Source organism: Mustela nigripes, chromosome 13 (assembly GCF_022355385.1).
Source record: "Mustela nigripes isolate SB6536 chromosome 13, MUSNIG.SB6536, whole genome shotgun sequence".
Classification (NCBI taxonomy): domain Eukaryota; kingdom Metazoa; phylum Chordata; class Mammalia; order Carnivora; family Mustelidae; genus Mustela; species Mustela nigripes.
In genome coordinates, this window is record NC_081569.1 from 39,790,863 (window position 1) to 39,809,001 (window position 18,139).

The window sequence follows — 18,139 nt, forward strand, 5'->3', positions numbered from 1 at the left end:
GAAAATACACTTGAATGTTAATAGGGTTGTTCCTGGCCATTAGGATTATAGGAAATCCTTATTATCTTCTAATACTCTAAAATTTTCAAATTGCAAGCAATTATTTTTTATAATTAAAATAACAAGCAAGCATCTTGCTGAACAGTTGTCCTCAGGGATTGGAGGTCAATAAAAGCTGACCACTGGCTGTACACCTGGCATGTGATGGCCCCTCCTGGCACTCTCCAGGGTCCAGTCTGCTCAGCCACACTGATAACCTCTCCAGGTATTATTTTTATTCCCATTTTACACACACAGAAACTGAGCACTGAGAGATTTGGTAATTCGCTTAGGCAAGGATTCTTCAGCGGGAAAGGCACTGTCCTCAAGAAACATTTGGCAATGTTGTGAGACATTTTTTGGGTGCACCCTGGGGAGAGGGGAAATGTCAGGGATTGTTAAACAATGTTGTTGTTTTTATTGAAAGTTGTGCGGTGTTGTTGCCCTGCACAGCACCCACGGCAAAAAACGATCAGTCCCAAATGTCAAGAGTCTTGAGGCTGAGAAATCCTGAGCTAATATCAAATAGCTGGTAAGTTAGAGCCCATCTCTGAGTCCACACTCTTCATCATTCTGGACTGCTTTTAAGACACGCTGCTATCCCAGTGTTGTGTTGTTCAATGTTGCAGTATTTATTCACTGAGGGTAATTATTCATAACCATGATGACTGCTGTCATATATGATGCTTTGCAATTCACCCCCCAAATTTAAGCAAAATATGAAAACAATAATCTTTTCCTAAAAGTTCAAAAGGTACATGTGATGTGGTGAAAGGGCATTCCACTGGTATGATTCTTTAAAAATTGCAATTTTGCGGGCGCCTGGGTGGTTCAGTGGGTTAAGCCGCTGCTTTCGGCTCGGGTCATGATCTCAGGGTCCTGGGATCGGGTCCCGATCCGGCTCTCTGCTCAGCAGGGGGCCTGCTTCCTTCTCTCTGCCTGCCTCTCTGCCTACTTGTAATCTCTCTCTGTCAAATAAATAAATAAATACAATCTTAAAAAAAAAATTGCAATTTTGCAGTTTGCATCAAAATCTTGATATTTATAACCTTTGATCCAGAAATTCCACTTTGAGAATTCATTCCAAGAATATAAATCAAAATATGACAAAATCCTCATGTGCAAATATATTTTTTAGAGAAGAAACAAGAAAGGAGGTTACCCAAATGTCTAATAATAGAAGAGCTTAATAACCTGGGCCCTTGTCCTTGATAGAATCTCTGTGAGGCTGTGGAAAATCATATGGAGGATAATGTTAGGTGAACAAAAGAAACATGATATAAAATTGTGTGTGTTCCCACAAGCATGTTAAACAGTAGCATCGTTTAAAAGATGAACACGAAACACTTCACCAGAGTTGCCAGATTAGGATAGTAGGGTAAGTAGTGATTTCTTTGTCTTTTTTCCCCCTGTCTTTTATTTTCAAAACTGTTCGAAATGTATCCATGCATTTTAATGGAGTAAAAACAATCAAAATATTTTTACATGTACCTAAATCCTGGGAAAATGACTTTTTTTTTTTTTTTTTAATGGAGGCCCTTTATAAAACCTGAAATATGTGTAAACAAGCTTATGGCCTAGATCTGAGCACTTTAAAAGCAAAAACAAATCTGAGAACAGAGCCAACGGTCCTCCCAACACATTCTCTATGTCGATATTAGATGAGAAAATCTCCTCTCTGGCAATCTTAATGTCTCCTTCTCCCTCTATAATGACTTGATGCATAAAAATTAATCTTTTCTCTACGCTTTGATCCCCGAGCTCCTTAGCAAAGATTCCATCTTGCTCTATAACACATGATGAAGCATTTTCCCTGTTATAATGTGACAATAGCCCTACTGAGCACAACAATTTGAGTTTGAATGTGCCACAGCCAAAGAGGAAATCTTAAGAGGCAATTCCACCTAGAACTATTTGGCAAATGCATAAAAAAGACACATTAACACTGTCTGGAAAATAGTGCCCTCAACAAAAGAACACACAATGGAGCTGGGAGTGGGGGGAGGGGAAGGGAGAGAGAAAAGGAAAAGCAGAGGTGAGATGGGTTCTACCCTCAAGTGCTGGTCATGTAGATCAGTCAGTTTCAGGAGGAAAGAACTGCGTTTGAAAACGTTCAATAAAAAAGATTGTTTGTCAAGGCTCGAAAAAAAATTCTTTAATTAGTTTACTCAAATATTAAGTCTGACATCTAGAATCTCAATATTAGCAAAAATGTGATAATTATAGCTGGAAGGGTTTTTTTATTGAATGTAAATTCATGAATCACACTTTTAGCATATCTCACTCCCTTTTGTTCTTTTTCATACAGTGTTCACACTTAACTGGAAGCCTCTGGGCTCCACTCCCAAATCTGATCTCAAATTCACTGTCTCTATACTTCCTTTTGAAGTAGTTGTAGTTCAGCAGCAACTATGACAAGGGACAGGTCTAGTCCATCCCACAGAAGATACAACCTTGAGATACCCTCCTGACCTGGGGGCACCTGAACCTTGTGAATGCCCTAGCTGCTCCAGAAGGGGCTTTCTGTGCTGAATGGCACCCCTCATCACGCCTCTTCTCCACATGGAGGATTTCATGGTTTCCAGGAACTGTTTTGACCCATTTGGCTGTCCTTTCAGTGAGCGAGCTTGCCAACTCAATCTAGCAATTGGCTCTAAGGGGAAGAACAGAAATAGGGAACATGTGTTTGGTGTTAAAGTGGGTCAGGTCTGTGCAAATAGGCATTTATTCATTTTACACTCAAAGTATATTCATTTTATAGTAGTGGATACTGGGACTGGAACAAGTCAAATGATATATCCAACATCATGCAATTAGTGAATGGCACAACCAGAATCTGAAGGCTGTTCTGTCTCCCATCAGAGCTTATGCTTGGCCCTCTTTGGATCTGCTGGTGTAGGAAGAGGGGTGAGAGTGCATGGCCCCATAGAACACTGTGGATACCCACCACAGAAACAAAGTCATATGCACATGCTCAAGTGTGGGCTAACCATGTAATACCTTCTCCCAAATATTAGTAGATCACTGTTTGCTCTTATAACAAATATTAAAAATTGGTCCTGCTTGGGGGTTGATGTTTTGGGGATAAGGAGGTCGAAGCCAGTGGCCAACTTTCTCAGATTGCAATCTCAGATGCCTATAAGGCCAAGCTTTTTTCAAGACATCAGTAAGAAGTGAGGACCAGGGCATCTAGGAAGGAATATGTCAGTTCTCAGACAAAGCTACACGACCAGCACCTCATTCTACCATAAGAAATTAAAGGCCTAGTGTATAGAGCTCTGAATTTTTCAAAAGATGCCAGAAATAAGGATTTTTATTGTGAGTAATCCTGATTTGTCTTAAAGTTGGCAACTATTAAAAAATATATATTTTTTTCATTTGTGTGAGCCAAATGAAAGCCTTTGCTTCACAACTTCTGGTTTAGATAATGTACTTATACTAGAGGTGATAAGGTATGAGGAGCTCGGGACAGCCCTCCTGCCAGTACCAGACTCAGCTTCATTGCTCCCATTGCAAAGTCAGTGAGGAAACTCCTTGTTGGTTTTAGACAATGTTTGTCATTCCAACATTATTATTTGGAGAAAAGGAAACAAATTAAATAAGAAAAGATATATACAAATATTATGTTTTATATATATATAAGATGTTATATATAAAAAGATATTTTATATATATAAAATGTTATATATATAAAAGATCACAAATTAAAATATGTATCAATTTCAAAACCAGTGATCAAGGAAGTGGGCGAGAGGTGAGAGGGATATTACAGTTTAGCAAGACAGAAAAACTAGTGGAGAAAAAAAGGGCACCGATCAGCAGGAAGCAAATGCTTAACAGGAGTTGCATTTCAACTACCAACAAGACACTCATCACAGGATTTCCTAGCAAATGAGATTTCTCAGAGGGGGCGTCCTCTCCCCTACCTTTTTTTCCTTTCCACCTCATTACCGCCTGGTTTCTCAGGATCCCGATTCAGACATAGGCCAATTTTAGCTGCATTTTATTGCAGAAATCCTCCTCTTGCAAATGAGAAAATTGAAAACAAAATATAATCTGGTGCTCCTAACCGCACTGAAGGTTGACTTCAGACAACCTTACCATCTAGCAAGATGAACACTCTCATGAAAAAATATGCTCAGATGGAAGCATCAGAATTCCTTTTTTTTTTTTTTTTTTTTTTTTTTTTTGCTTACATAGACAGATACGGGCATGTCTCAGTGCTATGTTGAGAAGTGGAGGGGATGAACTGTAATGGGATCACAGCTGAGAACATTTGAGAAAATCCTATGTTACTAGTCCGTTGTTAATATTTTTAAATATCTCTTCATCTGGGCACTACATATAACAAAGTAATTCTGCCAGTAAAATAGCTCAAGTGTATACATTCCTAAGTCAAAATAAAACCACCTCTGCTGCCATCTGTGAAAGAGAAGCTGCGTCCTCTCCCTATTTCACCAGGAAGAGGGGGAAGAGAGGAAGAGCTCTGTGATCTGGGAAATTTGTTATCAAGTCCAGGCCTTCACCTCAGGCCCCTGACTCTGAGGTCTGGGATTTCTCTAGTCACCTTGGGCAAGGCCATGCTACTTACACTGCTATGGACGGTATGTCCCAGAGAAATCGGACATAAAATTTCAATCCCCACCCCACTCTTACTAGCTGTGTGAACCTTGGGCAAGTTTCTTAATATATCTGAGCCTCATTTTCCTTGTCTCTAAAAGGAAGGGTGAAGATTTTTAAAAAACCACAATAGCTAATTTATTCAATGTACTAAGTCAGAAAGCTCAATACCAAATGCATTATTACATATCTTTTCTTGATTATTATCATGAATAACAATTGACCATAATATCTCCTTCACAGAATCATCATAATTAAGTGATAGAAAATAGGTTAAAGCTCTTTGCCAACCAAAAAGATATACACAGATGTTAATTATAACATATTGTTAATAACAAGATGGAGTCACTTTTGCTAGGCCCAGCCCCATGTCACTAGACTGAGACTTCATCATGGTTTTAGCTCTCTGACGAATGAAATCTTAGTCAGTTGAGAATCTCCTGATCACACTAGTGGGGTAAATCTGCCCAATAGACCCCTGCATTCCCTAAAGGAAAATAATTTTGCAACAACCAACCTGCTTTTTGCTTAGTATAACTCCTTTCCTCTCATTCCCGTTTCTCTCTAAAACTCTTCTATGCTGTATAGTTCCCATGGGGCTCCATTCTACCTGTTAGATTAGATGCTGCCTAATTTGACTCAATTTTTGCTCAAATAAACTTAAAATTTTTAATCTGAGTTAGTTTATTTTTCAACAGTTCTAGTATCAGAAGAGGGAACCAAAGGAAACCCTCAGGGTTCCCAAGGCACAGCAAGCAACCAGACATAAGCACCTGCTGAGTCACTTGAGCCCACTGCTTTCCTGCTGTCTCTGGAGGTCATGGGCAAGTCCCTCTAGGATCCTAGCTCCACAGCTTTTGCAGTATGAACTTTCAGGCTTTATCTGAGCATTTGTTTCCACACTGGGTCCAGAAATTGGCTGGAGTAGGACTAGATCCAGAGTTAAGACTGGTTCTGCCTTAGAAACCAAACAGGTCTAGGGTCAGAATGGGTCTGACTTATGCTGGAGGCCAGTGTGAGGCCTCAGGTGAATAAAATGTTGTTTTAAGGCTGAACAAGGTTAACCTTAACCAAAGATAATCTTGAAAAACAGAGGCCACTGTGGAGAATTTTTAACCAAAATAAGCTTATCCATTTATTAGGTGTCCTGGAGAAGAAGGGGTCTCAGCCAAGCACTTGCCATAAAGGGTAGAGGAAGAATTACTTTCCCTTCTCTACAGTTTCTGGTGACCAGGATGAGACCCACCAGGACACCCCACCTCATCCAGAGTCTACAGATAGGATCCTAGGAAAACTAGCAAGAGCTGGCAAAGGGTAAGAATTCTTATCAAAGTCAGCTCTCCCAGATCTCTCTAGCACCTGTTCGAAAGAGAAAGGTAAAATTTCATGTTGTCTCTTCATTTCCAAGTTCAGATTCACAGGCCAAAAAAAAAAAAAAAAAAGAAAAAGAAAAAAAATCTGTAAGAATTAGATCTTTGAATACTCAACATCACTGATCATCAGGGAAATGCAAATTAAAACTACAATGAGATATCACCTTACACCTGTCAGAATGGCTAAAATTAACAATACAAGACCCAACAGGTGTTGATGGGGTTGTAGAGAAAAGGGAACTCCCCTGCACCGTTGGTGGGAATGCAAACTGGTGCAGCCACTCTGGAAAACAGGATGGAGATTCTTCAAAAAGTTAAAAATAGGGGTGCCTGGGTGGCTCAGTGGGTTAAGCCGCTGCCTTTGGCTCAGGTCATGATCTCAGGGTCCTGGGATTGAGTCCTTCATCGGGCTCTCTGCTCAGCAGGGAGCCTGCTTCCCTCTCTCTCTCTCTGCCTGCCTCTCCATCTACTTGTGATTTCTGTCAAATAAATAAATAAAATCTTAAAAAAAAAAGTTAAAAATAGAATGCTTTATGATCCAGGAATCACACTACTAGGTATTTACCCAGAGGATACACAAGTACTAATTCAAAGGGATACATGCATCCCTGTGTTTATAACAACATTATTTATAATAGCCAAGATATGGAGGCAGCCCAAGTGTCCACAGATTGGCAAACAGGTAAAGAAGATGTAGAATATTATTAAGCTATAAAAAAGAAAGAAATCTTGCCATTTGAGACAACACAGATGAAGCTGGAGAATGTTAGGCTAAGTGAAATAAGTCAGTGAGAGAAAGACAAATATGATTTCACTCATATGTGGAATTTAAGAAACAAAAGAAATGAGCAAAGGAAAAAAAAAAGAAAAGAAACAACCAAGAAAGCGATTCTTCACTATGGAGAACAAACTGATGGTTACCAAAAGGGAGGTCGGTGGTGGGGGAGATGGATGAAACAGGTGATAGGGACTAAGGAGTGCACTTGTGATGAGCACTGATAATGTATGGAAGTGTTGAATCATTATATTGTACACCTGCAACTGATACCACACTGTATGTTAACTGGAATATATATATATATATATATATATATATATATATATATATATATTCTAAGATTTTATTTATTTATTTGACAGAGATCACAAGTAGGCAGAGAGGCAGGCAGAGAGAGCAGGAAGCAGGCTCCCTGCTGAGCAGAGAGCCCGATGTGGGGCTCGATCCCAGGACTCTGGGATCATGACGTGAGCCAAAGGCAGAGGCTTTAACCCACTGAGCCACCCAGGCACCCCTTTATATGTATTTTTTTTTTAAGATTTTATTTATTTATTTGACAGACAGAGATCACAAGTAGGCAGAGAGGCAGGCAGAGAGAGAGAAGGAAGCAGGCTCCCTGCTGAGCAGAGAGCCCGATGCGGGGCTCGATCCCAGGACTCCGGGATCATGACCTGAGCCGAAGGCAGAGGCTTTAACCCACTGAGCCACCCAGGCGCCCCTGTATTTTTAAGATTTTTATTTATTTATTTATTTGACAGAGAGAGATCACAAGCAGGCAGAGAGGCAGGCAGAGAAAGAGGGGGAAGCAGGCTCCCCGTTGAGCAGAGAGCCTGATGTGGGCCTCGATCCCAAGACCCTGGGATCATGACCTGAGCTGAAGGCAGAGGCTCAACCCACTGAGTCACCCAAGCACCCCTGGAATTTAAATTATAAAAAGAATTAGATCTTTGAATTGTGATTCATAAATTTACTTTCAGGTACTCATTGCATTGATCCTTCCTTTCCCAGGGACAACCTTTGATTTCTTGTCTCTTTCTGTGTCCTGAGAACGTGGTTTGGCAACCATCAGTTGGGGGCCCCCAAAATATGGCTGGACAGAAATGAAGGTTGCATTCCATTTCAAGCTGGGGTCCTACTGACTTTTGTCAGCTCTCAGGGAAATCGCCTAGGTCTTTCTTTTGGTTCTCTTTGGAAGTGGCTATGGATCCTGGGAGCATAGTTATCTCTTAGGGCTATTAACTATTTATATTGGCTGTAACATGACAATATATTTGTTTTTGTTTCGTGTTGTGTTTTTTTTAACCTGAGAAGATATTTGAAAGGATTATTATTTTTTAAAAGTATCTTTATGGTCCGAAGTTGGCCAAAACAGAAGCTGATATTGAGAGCCTGATAGGAACTTTTATTTCAGGCTTTCTCCTCTAAGCTAAAATGAAACTATGTACCCAGGAGGGAAGAAAAAACATCTGAAGCCTTTATTGGAACAATTCACTAAAACACCCCAAAGAAACCGCTTTGAATCTAGAACATAGCAAACTTTCGATTAAAGATTTTCTCTCTGATATAAAAAAGGAAGTTGAGGATAATGTAATTGGATGGCTGTGTCAGCGACTTGACAGCATTCAGGTTGCAATCCAATTCTTTGAGGAATTGAAGGCAATTGTACGTGGGGCACCTGGGTGGGTTAAGCCTCTGCCTTTGGGTGGGTTAAGCCTCTGCCTTTGGCTCAGGTCATGATCTCAGGATCCTGGAATTGAGTCCCACATGGGGTTCTCTGCTTGGCGGGGAGCCTGCTTCCTCCTCTCTCTTTCTCTGCCTGCCTCTCTGCCTACTTGTGACCTCGCTCTGTCAAATAAATAAATAAAAATCTTTAAAAATTAAAAAAAAAAAGGCAATTGTACTTGTCTTACAAATTTAGTCTTTTAGCAATTTTACCTTTGACTTTTACCTTTTTACCAATCCCCAAACTTCCCTATTCATCTCAAAAGGCTTGTAGATACCATAAAAGATCTAGATACAAAAGTCCTTCTTGGGGAGGAGGAGTCAAGATGGCAGAGAAGTAGCAGGCTGAGACTACTTCCGGTAGCAGGAGATCAGCTAGATAGCTTATCTAAAGATTGCAAACACCTACAAATCCAACGGGAGATCGAAGAGAAGAAGAACAGCAATTCTAGAAACAGAAAATCAACCACTTTCTGAAAGGTAGCACTGGCGGAGAAGTGAATCCAAAGCAACGGGAAGATAGACCCCGGGGGGAGGGGCCGGCTCCTGGCAAGTGGCGGAGCAACGGAGCACAAAATCGGGACTTTTAAAAGTCTGTTCTGCTGAGGGACGTCACTCCAGAGGCTAAAGCGGGGTGAAGCCCACACGGGGTCAGTGTGGCCGCAGGTCCCGCGGGGTCACAGAAGGATTGGGGGTGTCTGAGTGTCGCAGAGCTCATAGGTATTAGACCAGGGAAGCTGGTTACAGAGACAGACCAAGGAGTGAGCTCTCAGCTTGGGGTTACCTTGAGCCGGTCGCAGGCTTGGTGAGCTCGGAGTGCGGCCAGAGACCAGGAGACGAGAGTAATTGGGCGCTATCCTCTGAGGGCTCACTGAGGAGTGGGACCCCGGGTTCTCGGCTCCTCTGGGCCAGAGACCAGGAGGCCGCCATTTTCATTCCCGTCCTCTGGAACTCTACTGAAAGTGCTCAGGGAACAAAAGCTCCTGAAAGCAAACCCGAGCTGATTATCAGCCCGGCCCCTGGTAGGGGTGGTACAATTCTGCCTGGGGCAAAGACACTTGAGAAGCACTACACCAGGCCCCTCCCCCAGAAGATCAACAAGAAATCCAGCCAGGACCAAGTTCACTTACCAAGGAGTGCAGTTTCAATTCCAAGGAGAGCAGTGGAATTCCAGAGGAGGAGAAAGCAAAGCACGGAACTCAGGGCTTTCTCCCCATGATTCTTTAGTTTTGCAGTTAATTTTTTTTTTCTTTTCAATTTTTTTTCTCTTCTGCTAATTTTTAAAAAATTTTTACCCTTTTCTTTTTTAACGTTTTTTAACTAGTTTATCTAATATATATATTTTTCTTTTTTATATTTTTTCTTTATTTGTTTTCTTTTTTTAATTGTTTCTTTTTCTTTCTTTCTTTCTTTCTGAACCTCTTTATTCCCCCTTTCTCCCCCCTCACAATTTGGGATCTCTTCTGATTTGGTTAAAGCATATTTTCCTGGGGTCTTTGCCACCCTTTTAATATTTTACTTGCTCCTTCATATACTTTTATCTGGACAAAATGACAAGGCGGAAAAATTCACCACAAAATAAAAGAACAAAAGGCAGCACCGAAGGCTAGGGACCTAATCAATACAGACATTGGTAATATGTCAGATCTAGAGTTCAGAATGACGATTCTCAAGGTTCTAGCCGGGCTCAAAAAAGGCATGGAAGATATTAGAGAACCATCTCGGGAGATATAAAAGCCCTTTCTCGAGAAATAAAAGAATTAAAATCTAACCAAGTTGAAATTTAAAAAGCTACTAATGCGGTGCAATAAAAAATGGAGGCTCTCACTGCTAGGATAAATGAGGCAGAAGAAAGAATTAGTGATATAGAAGACCAAATGACAGAGAATAAAGAAGCTGAGCAAAAGAAGGACAAACAGCTCCTGGACCACAAGGGGAGAATTCGAGAGATAAGTGACATCATAAGATGAAACAACATTAGAATAATTGGGATTCCAGAAGAAGAAGAAAGAGAGAGGGGAGCAGAAGGTATATTGGAGAGAATTATTGGAGAGAATTTCTCCAATATGGCAAAGGGAACAAGCATCAAAATCCAGGAGGTGCAGAGAACCCACTCAAAATCAATAAGAATAGGTCCACACTCAGTCACCTAATAGTAAAATTTACAAGTCTTAGTGACAAAGAGAAAATCCTGAAAGCAGCCTGGGAAAAGAAGTCTGTAACATACAATGGTAAAAATATTAGATTGGCAGCAGACTTATCCACAGAGACCTGGCAGGCCAGAAAGAGCTGGCATGATATATTCAGAGCACTAAACGAGAAAAACATGCAGCCAAGAATACTATATCCAGTGAGGCTATCATTGAAAATAGAAGGAGACATAAAAAGCTTCCAGTGAAAGGCCTGGACAAACCTTACCCCACCCGAAACTTGTTTACACCCGAGACTTGTTTACGCCTGAAAGTGTTATCAACCAGCTACTTCTGCTTCTGTAAAAGTGCTTGCTCAACGTGCGGGACAACTAGCTACTTTCGCTTCTGTTCAAATGCTCACTTAATGCGCACGGGCTCCCAACACCAATCAACCAACACCAGGTATGATTTTTTTAACTTGTTTGTATCCCACCCAAAAACTGGTTTGTACCTGCTTATAAAAACCCTGCACTTACTCTGCTCGAGACCTCTCAGCGTCACCAGCAACGAGTGCATGGAGGTCCGGGTTCGAACTTGCAATAAACGACCCTTGCTGTTTGGCTTTGACTTGCGACTCTGGTGGTCTTTTAAGGTGGGCGTACAACGCATCCGGCATTACATTTGGGGGCTCTCCCAGGATACCCCCCCTTCAGGACCACCAGGCAACCGGTCAACAGGTCGTTGGGAGCCGAACGGTAAGAGAGCCGGCTTTGTCTCTACGTTTTGTCTTTCGTGAGCTTTGTTCCTGTGTTCTGTTTTTGCATTCTGTCTTCTGTATCTGGGTTCGAGTCCCAGACCGAGGACTGGCAAATACGCCCTGGCAGATGCGCCGACGGAGATGTCCCTCGTTGCCCACCAGGGGTCGCTCAGGGATCGTGGGTTAGAGTCCCACCCCAAAGGGCCCATCAGGGGTCTCTCAGGGATCGTGGGTTAGAGTCCCACCCCAGGGAGACCATCAGAGGTGTGAACTATGATAAATGCTATCGTGTCTGTAGATGTCTGACCCGTTTGATTCTGAAGAGTGCTAGACTGTGTGAATGTGTCTATATGGCTCCACCGCTTCCGCTACGGAGTCTGAGTGGGCTGCACCCTGTGTCTCGCGGAGTGTCATATGGCATATAACGGTCATCTACTCTACGGAGTAGCCTGGTCCGGGGATTATATGGATAGACCTTAGCTAAGATGCTCCTAAGTTCCCGCAAGGGATGCAAGCAGGACAGCACCTGAAAGATCCCCCTCCCCTTGTCCGCAACTATATGTATGACAAAGGAAAAACTATCACAAGAATGTATTTTTAGGTTGCAACATTGGGTCTCCTAACGCTCAAACCTTGCTACTGCCCCACTGAGACATAAGAAACCTCTTCCAAACCTTCTGTGTTTCCCAACCTGTTTCATTTTCAGATTCACCCTGGCAGGTGGAGGAAGAGAATCTCTACTCCCATCACCGGAGGATGAAACGCACCCTAGCTCCGACTTTTAGCTCTCCAAAGGTCACTATTTACCCCTTCGGACTGACCAACCCGGAGTACACATCCTCAGCTAGCCCCTCCCTATTCCTAACTTGTTCCTTCATCTCCCATCCCTTGCACCGGTGCCTCTGTCGCTCCCTGCCTATTCTAGGCGCTTTCCTCTTCGTCCTAACCATATTCTTAATCTGGGAACTGCCTGACCAGATGGGGCAGACCCAGAGCACTCCTCTCTCTCTCCTCCTGGCTAATTTCAAGGATGTTCGGGCGAGAGGCAATAATCTGAGCCTGGATATCCGGAGATCTAAACTCATCACTTTCTGCTGCTCCGAATGGCCGATCTTTGGGGTGGAATGGCCCATAGAAGGCACCTTTTGCCTATCCATTATCCTTAAGATCAAGGCCCAGATTCTCTTGCCTGGAAAGGAGGAGCATCCAGACCAAGCACCCTACATATTGGTCTGGCAAGATTTAGTAGAAGATCCCCCTCCCTGGCTAAGCCCCTTCCTATCCGCAGGAAACTGCAAGGTCCTTGTAGCTCGACCTACAGAACCTGCTAAACCTCGAAACCCATCTGCGCCCCCTCTGCCTGTCCTCCCTGATAGCCAAGATTTACTCAGTTTCGATCCACCCCGTTACCAACCCCCTCCCGCAAGAGCTCAGGCGGTAGTGGAGGATCGGGAGGCAATGGCCGCCCCAGCTCCACCTCAAGCGGGAACGGAGGGTGGAGAGGTGATAACCGCCCCAATCCACCCCGCGGAGGGACCGATGGGCCTGCCGGGCACACTAGAGGGCGCTCTCAAAGAGAAAACCCTCCCCACCCGCCAGACTCAACTGTGGCTTTACCCCTTCGGGAGATTGGCCCCCCATGACACTGGTAACCCTAGACTCCAGTATTGGCCTTTTTCAACCAGTGATCTGTATAACTGGAAAAGTCAGAATGTGCAATTCTCGGATAATACAAAGGATCTCATAGTTCTTTTAGATAGCATCATGTTCACCCACCAGCCCACCTGGGATGACTGCCAACAGCTCTTATGAATCCTGTTTACTACGGAAGAAAGGGAAAGGATCCAGGTGGAAGCAAGAAAGTTGGTCTCTTGGGGATGATGGTCCACCAACAGCTAACCCGGACCTCATTAATGCAAGTTTCCCTCTGACCAGGCCTGACTGGGACCACAACGCGGCAGAAGGTAGGGGACGACTACTCATTTATCGCCAGACTCTAATGGCGGGTCTCAGGGCTGCTGCTCGCAAGCCCACCAATTTGGCTAAGGTATATGCAGTAATGCAAGGTAAGACAGAGAGTCCAGCGGCATTTCTAGAAAGGTTGATGGAAGCCTTTAGACAGTATACCCCCATGGATCCCGAGGCCCCTGAGAATCAGGCAGCAGTAGTTATGTCCTTTGTCAACCAGGCAGCCCCTGACATTAAAAAGAAGCTCCAGAAATTAGAGGATCTGGAAGGAAAAGAGGTCAGGACCTGCTGCGTATAGCACAACGTGTCTACAATAGCCGGGATACCCCAGAGGATAAACAGCTAAAGGTGATCAAGGAAATGACCAAGGTCCTGGCCATCTTCGTCCAGAGGGAATCAGCCCCTCCAAGGGGAGCTCAGATGGCCCAACAATCTAGACATCCTCTAGATAAAGACCAATGCGCCTATTGCCGGGAAAAAGGGCATTGGGCATGTGACTGCCCTAGGAAAGACCCCTTGCGAGCTAGACCACAGCCATGGGAGCCAAGACCCACTCCCATCCTATCCACACAGGATTTGGACTGGGGGGACCGGGTTCGGTTCCACTCCCCGAGCCCAGGGTAACCCTACAAGTGGAGGGGAACCCCATACAGTTCTTGGTTGACACGGGAGCTCAACACTCAGTGTTAACCAAACCGTATGGAAAGATTTCGGAGAGATCCTCCTGTCCAGAGAGCCACCGGAACTAGAAGATACCCCTGGACCACCCAACGGACAGTTAACTTGAGTACAGGGGAGGTAACCCATTCCTTCTTGGTCATCCCTGACAGCCCCTGCCCCTTACTAGGACGAGACTTACTCACTAAAATGGGAGCACACATTTACTTCCAACCCGAGTCGCTTGGCGGTCCCACGGTGACCGACTCACGGAACCTGCCATTAACAATACTCACAGTGCGTTTGGAAGATGAGCATCTGCTCCACCAAACTGCGCTCCCTCAAGAGCAGGATATCGAGTCCTGGCTACGCCGGTTACTGGAAGCCTGGGCCGAAACAGGGGGCATAGGACTGGCAAAACACCGACCGGCCCTCTTTATAGAGCTCAAACCTGGGGCTGACCCCATCCGGGTGAAACAATACCCCCTATCTGCGGAGGCTAAGTCGGGTATCACCCCCCACATCCATCGCCTCCTGGACTCTGGTGTATTAACGCCCCTGCCACTCGGCTTGGAACACTCCCCTGCTGCCGGTGCATAAGTCCAACAGCAGGGATTACCGGCCAGTGCAAGACTTGAGGGAAGTTAACAAATGGGTTATGGACATACATCCCACTGTCCCTAACCCTTACACTCTCCTCAGTGTCCTGAGGCCAAACAAGAAGTGGTATACCGTTCTCGACCTAAAGGATGCTTTTTTCAGTATACCCTTAGCATCCACAAGCCAGGAACTCTTCTCATTCGAAAGGACAGACCCTGAGAGAGGCATAAATGGGCAGTTGACATGGACGTGTCTCCCGCAGGGATTCAAGAACTCGCCCACCCTGTTTGATGAGGCCCTCCACGAGGATCTAAGTGAGTACAGAAATCAGAATCCTGACATAACGCTCTTGCAATATGTAGATGATCTTTTAATAGCTGCAGAGACTCAACAAGCCTGCCTCCGAGGAACCGAAAAACCTCCTTCAAACCCTCGGTGACTTAGGATACCGAGCCTCAGCAAAGAAGACCCAGATCTGTAAGCCTGAAGTAGTGTACCTAGGGTACTTGCTCAAAGGAGGACAAAGATGGCCCACTGATGCCCGCAAGGATGCTGTGCTCCGCATCCCCCGACCTGCCTCACCACGCCAGGTAAGAGAATTCCTGAGGACGGCAGGATACTGCTGACTATGGATACCAGGCTTCGCCGAGATGGCCAAGCCTCTGTACGCAGCTTCCAGAAACCAGCAGGATTTTAAATGGACGGAGGAGGCACAACGAGCCTTCCAGCAGATAAAAAAGGCCCTCCTCTCTGCCCCGGCTCTGGGTCGACCAGACATTTCTAAACCGTTCCACCTGTTTGTGGATGAGCATAATGGGGTGGCTAAAGCAGTACTGACTCAAAGTCTAGGCCCCTGGCCTAGACCCGTAGCATACCTTTCAAAGAAATTAGACCCCGTGGCAGCCGGGTGGCCCCCTTGCCTGCGGATGATAGCGGCCACCGCCCTAATGGTAAAGGACGCCGATAAGCTGTCTATGGGTCAGGAATTACATGTGACCACCCCGCATGCTATTGAAGGCGTCCTTAAACAACCTCTGGACCGATGGATGAGTAATGCTCGCTTGGTCCATTACCAAGGACTACTACTAAACCCCTTAAGAATAACTTATACTTCCCCTCGGGCCCTAAACCCTGCCTCCCTGTTACCTGACCCGGACTTGGATGCACCCCTCCATGACTGCGCCGACATATTGGCCCAGACTTATGGGCTACGAGAAGACCTGCAGGACTACCCCCTGATGGATGCCGAAGTTGTCTGGTTCACCGATGGCAGCAGCTTCGTTCACCAAGGACAAAGGTACGCAGGGGCCATGGAGACATCTGAAACAGAGGTTATTTGGGCAGAGGCATTGCCTCCGGGCACCTCAGCACAAAGAGCTGAGTTAATCGCCCTGACCCAGGCCCTAAAGTTGGGGCAGGGCCTCCGGATGACTGTGTACACAGACAGTCGATATGCCTTTGCCACAGCCCACATCCATGGAGCAATTTACAGAGAGAGAGGTTTAGTCACTGCCAAGGGGAAAGACATTAAAAACAGGGATGAAATTTTGGCCCTACTAACGGCCATCTGGGCCCCCAAGAAACTGGCCATAGTATACTGCTCTGGTCACCAGAAACCAAATGATCTGGTTTCCCGGGGAAACAACCTTGCTGACCAGACTGCTCGCCAGATAGCCCACAGGACCATTCCGGTGTTGCCTGTACAGCTGCCTGACCCAGGGCGCCGAGAACTGCCACCTCACCCCAAGTACTCTGGAGAGGACATCGCCTGGATGAGCAAACTCCCAATGACTCAGATCAAGGATGATCGGTGGAGGGATGCCAAGGATAACATCATCCTCCCCGAGACCTTGGGGCAGACAGTCTTGGAGCGAATTCATCGCACGACCCACTTGGGTTCTAAAAGACTTCAGGATCTTATAAGGCAATCCAAGCTACTCATCAAAGATATCACCAGGAAGACAGAGAAGATTACCTCAAGCTGTACAGCCTGCCATTTCCAGAACACTCACCCACATCCCGCTGTGGCCGGATCCTGAGAAAGAGGGACCCTGCCGGGAGCCTACTGGGAAATAGACTTTACAGAAGTAAAGCCTGGAAAATATGGATATAAGTATTTACTGGTGTTCATAGATACCTTTTCAGGTTGGACTGAGGCTTTCCCAACCAAGCATGAAACCGCGCAGGTTGTAGCAAAGAAACTACTTGAGGATATCCTGCCCAGGTATGGCTTTCCTGTTATGATGGGATCAGATAATGGGCCAGCCTTCGTTTCTAAGGTAAGTCACGGCCTGGCTTACTTAACTTGGGGTTAATTGGAAATTACATTGTGCATATAGACCCCAGAGCTCAGGACAGGTAGAGAGGATGAATAGAACTTTAAAAGAGACCCTTGCTAAATTGACCATGGAGACTGGTGCTAACTGGGTGGCTCTACTCCCCTACGCTCTGTATCGGGTACGCAACACCCCATACGAGCTGGGGCTCACACCCTATGAGATCATGTATTGCAGGCCTCCTCCTGTCATTCCCAAACTCAAAACTGATCTCATAGAGTCGGACCAGGATAACTCCCTTGTGTTTTCCCTCCAAGCCCTGCAGCAGGTCCACAAAAGGATTTGGCCTAAACTGAAGGACTTGTATAAGACAGAGCCACCGCCTGCACCCCACCAACTTCGTCTGGGGGACTGGGTCCTCGTCAAGCGACATCGGCCTGAGATCCTCGAACCCAGGTGGAAAGGACCTTACCAGATCATCCTGGCCACCCCCACAGCCGTCAAAGTAGACAACATAGCCGCCTGGGTCCACCACACTCACATCAAACCAGTTGACCCCCTCTCGGATCTCGTCAGGGAGCCTGACCAGGACGTCAGTTGGACAGTGGACCGCAGTAAGGACAATCCTCTAAAACTAACTCTGCACCAAAAACCCGACCCCCGCTTCCCCAATAATTATTATGAAACTCTCTCTCTCTGTCCTGCTGCTTACATTCCTGCCATGGTGTGGGACCTCCAGTCCTCATATGCCACTTAACCTAACATGGATAGTCTATAATGTGGATAACGGAGAAATTCTAAACTCTACCAGTAAAATTGCTCCCCAGAGGACATGGTTTCTTCTCTAACCTTTGACTTAGCTAAACCCCTCCACCTAACCTGGGACGAAACCTTCATAAGCAAACATCACTTTTACATCTGTCCCAGCCATCCACCAGAGAGAGCATGGCAATGTGGGGGAGCCTCTAATTTTTATTGCTCATCATGGAGCTGTGTCTCCACAGGGCACACTTGGTGGACCCCACCATACAAACAAGACCTCATAACAGTCAAAAGGCTACCCACTACCAAGCAGTGCTCCAAAAATTTTGGTAGAGGTATCAAAGGAATCTGTAATCCAGTAATCATTTCCTTCACTCCCCCAGGACAGAAAGACACCAGATGGAGCTCTGGAATGTTATTCTGGGGGCTAAGACTTTTTGAAAAGACTAGATTGG

At 45.2% G+C, this 18,139-nt stretch overlaps 1 protein-coding gene across 1 annotated transcript in view; it reads left to right on the forward strand.

Annotated features, from left to right (window-relative positions):
* Positions 1-17,679, forward strand: part of LOC131999281 (uncharacterized) — a 30,466-nt gene extending 12,787 nt beyond the window's left edge. The window contains 10 exon segments of the mRNA XM_059372071.1: positions 11,317-11,419; positions 12,128-13,293; positions 13,295-13,664; positions 13,667-13,969; positions 13,972-14,113; positions 14,115-14,601; positions 14,603-15,058; positions 15,060-16,570; positions 16,691-16,943; positions 16,945-17,679. Of these exon segments, the coding sequence (XP_059228054.1) occupies positions 11,317-11,419; positions 12,128-13,293; positions 13,295-13,664; positions 13,667-13,969; positions 13,972-14,113; positions 14,115-14,601; positions 14,603-15,058; positions 15,060-16,570; positions 16,691-16,943; positions 16,945-17,679 (5,526 nt within the window).
* The last annotated feature ends 460 nt before the right edge of the window (positions 17,680-18,139 follow it).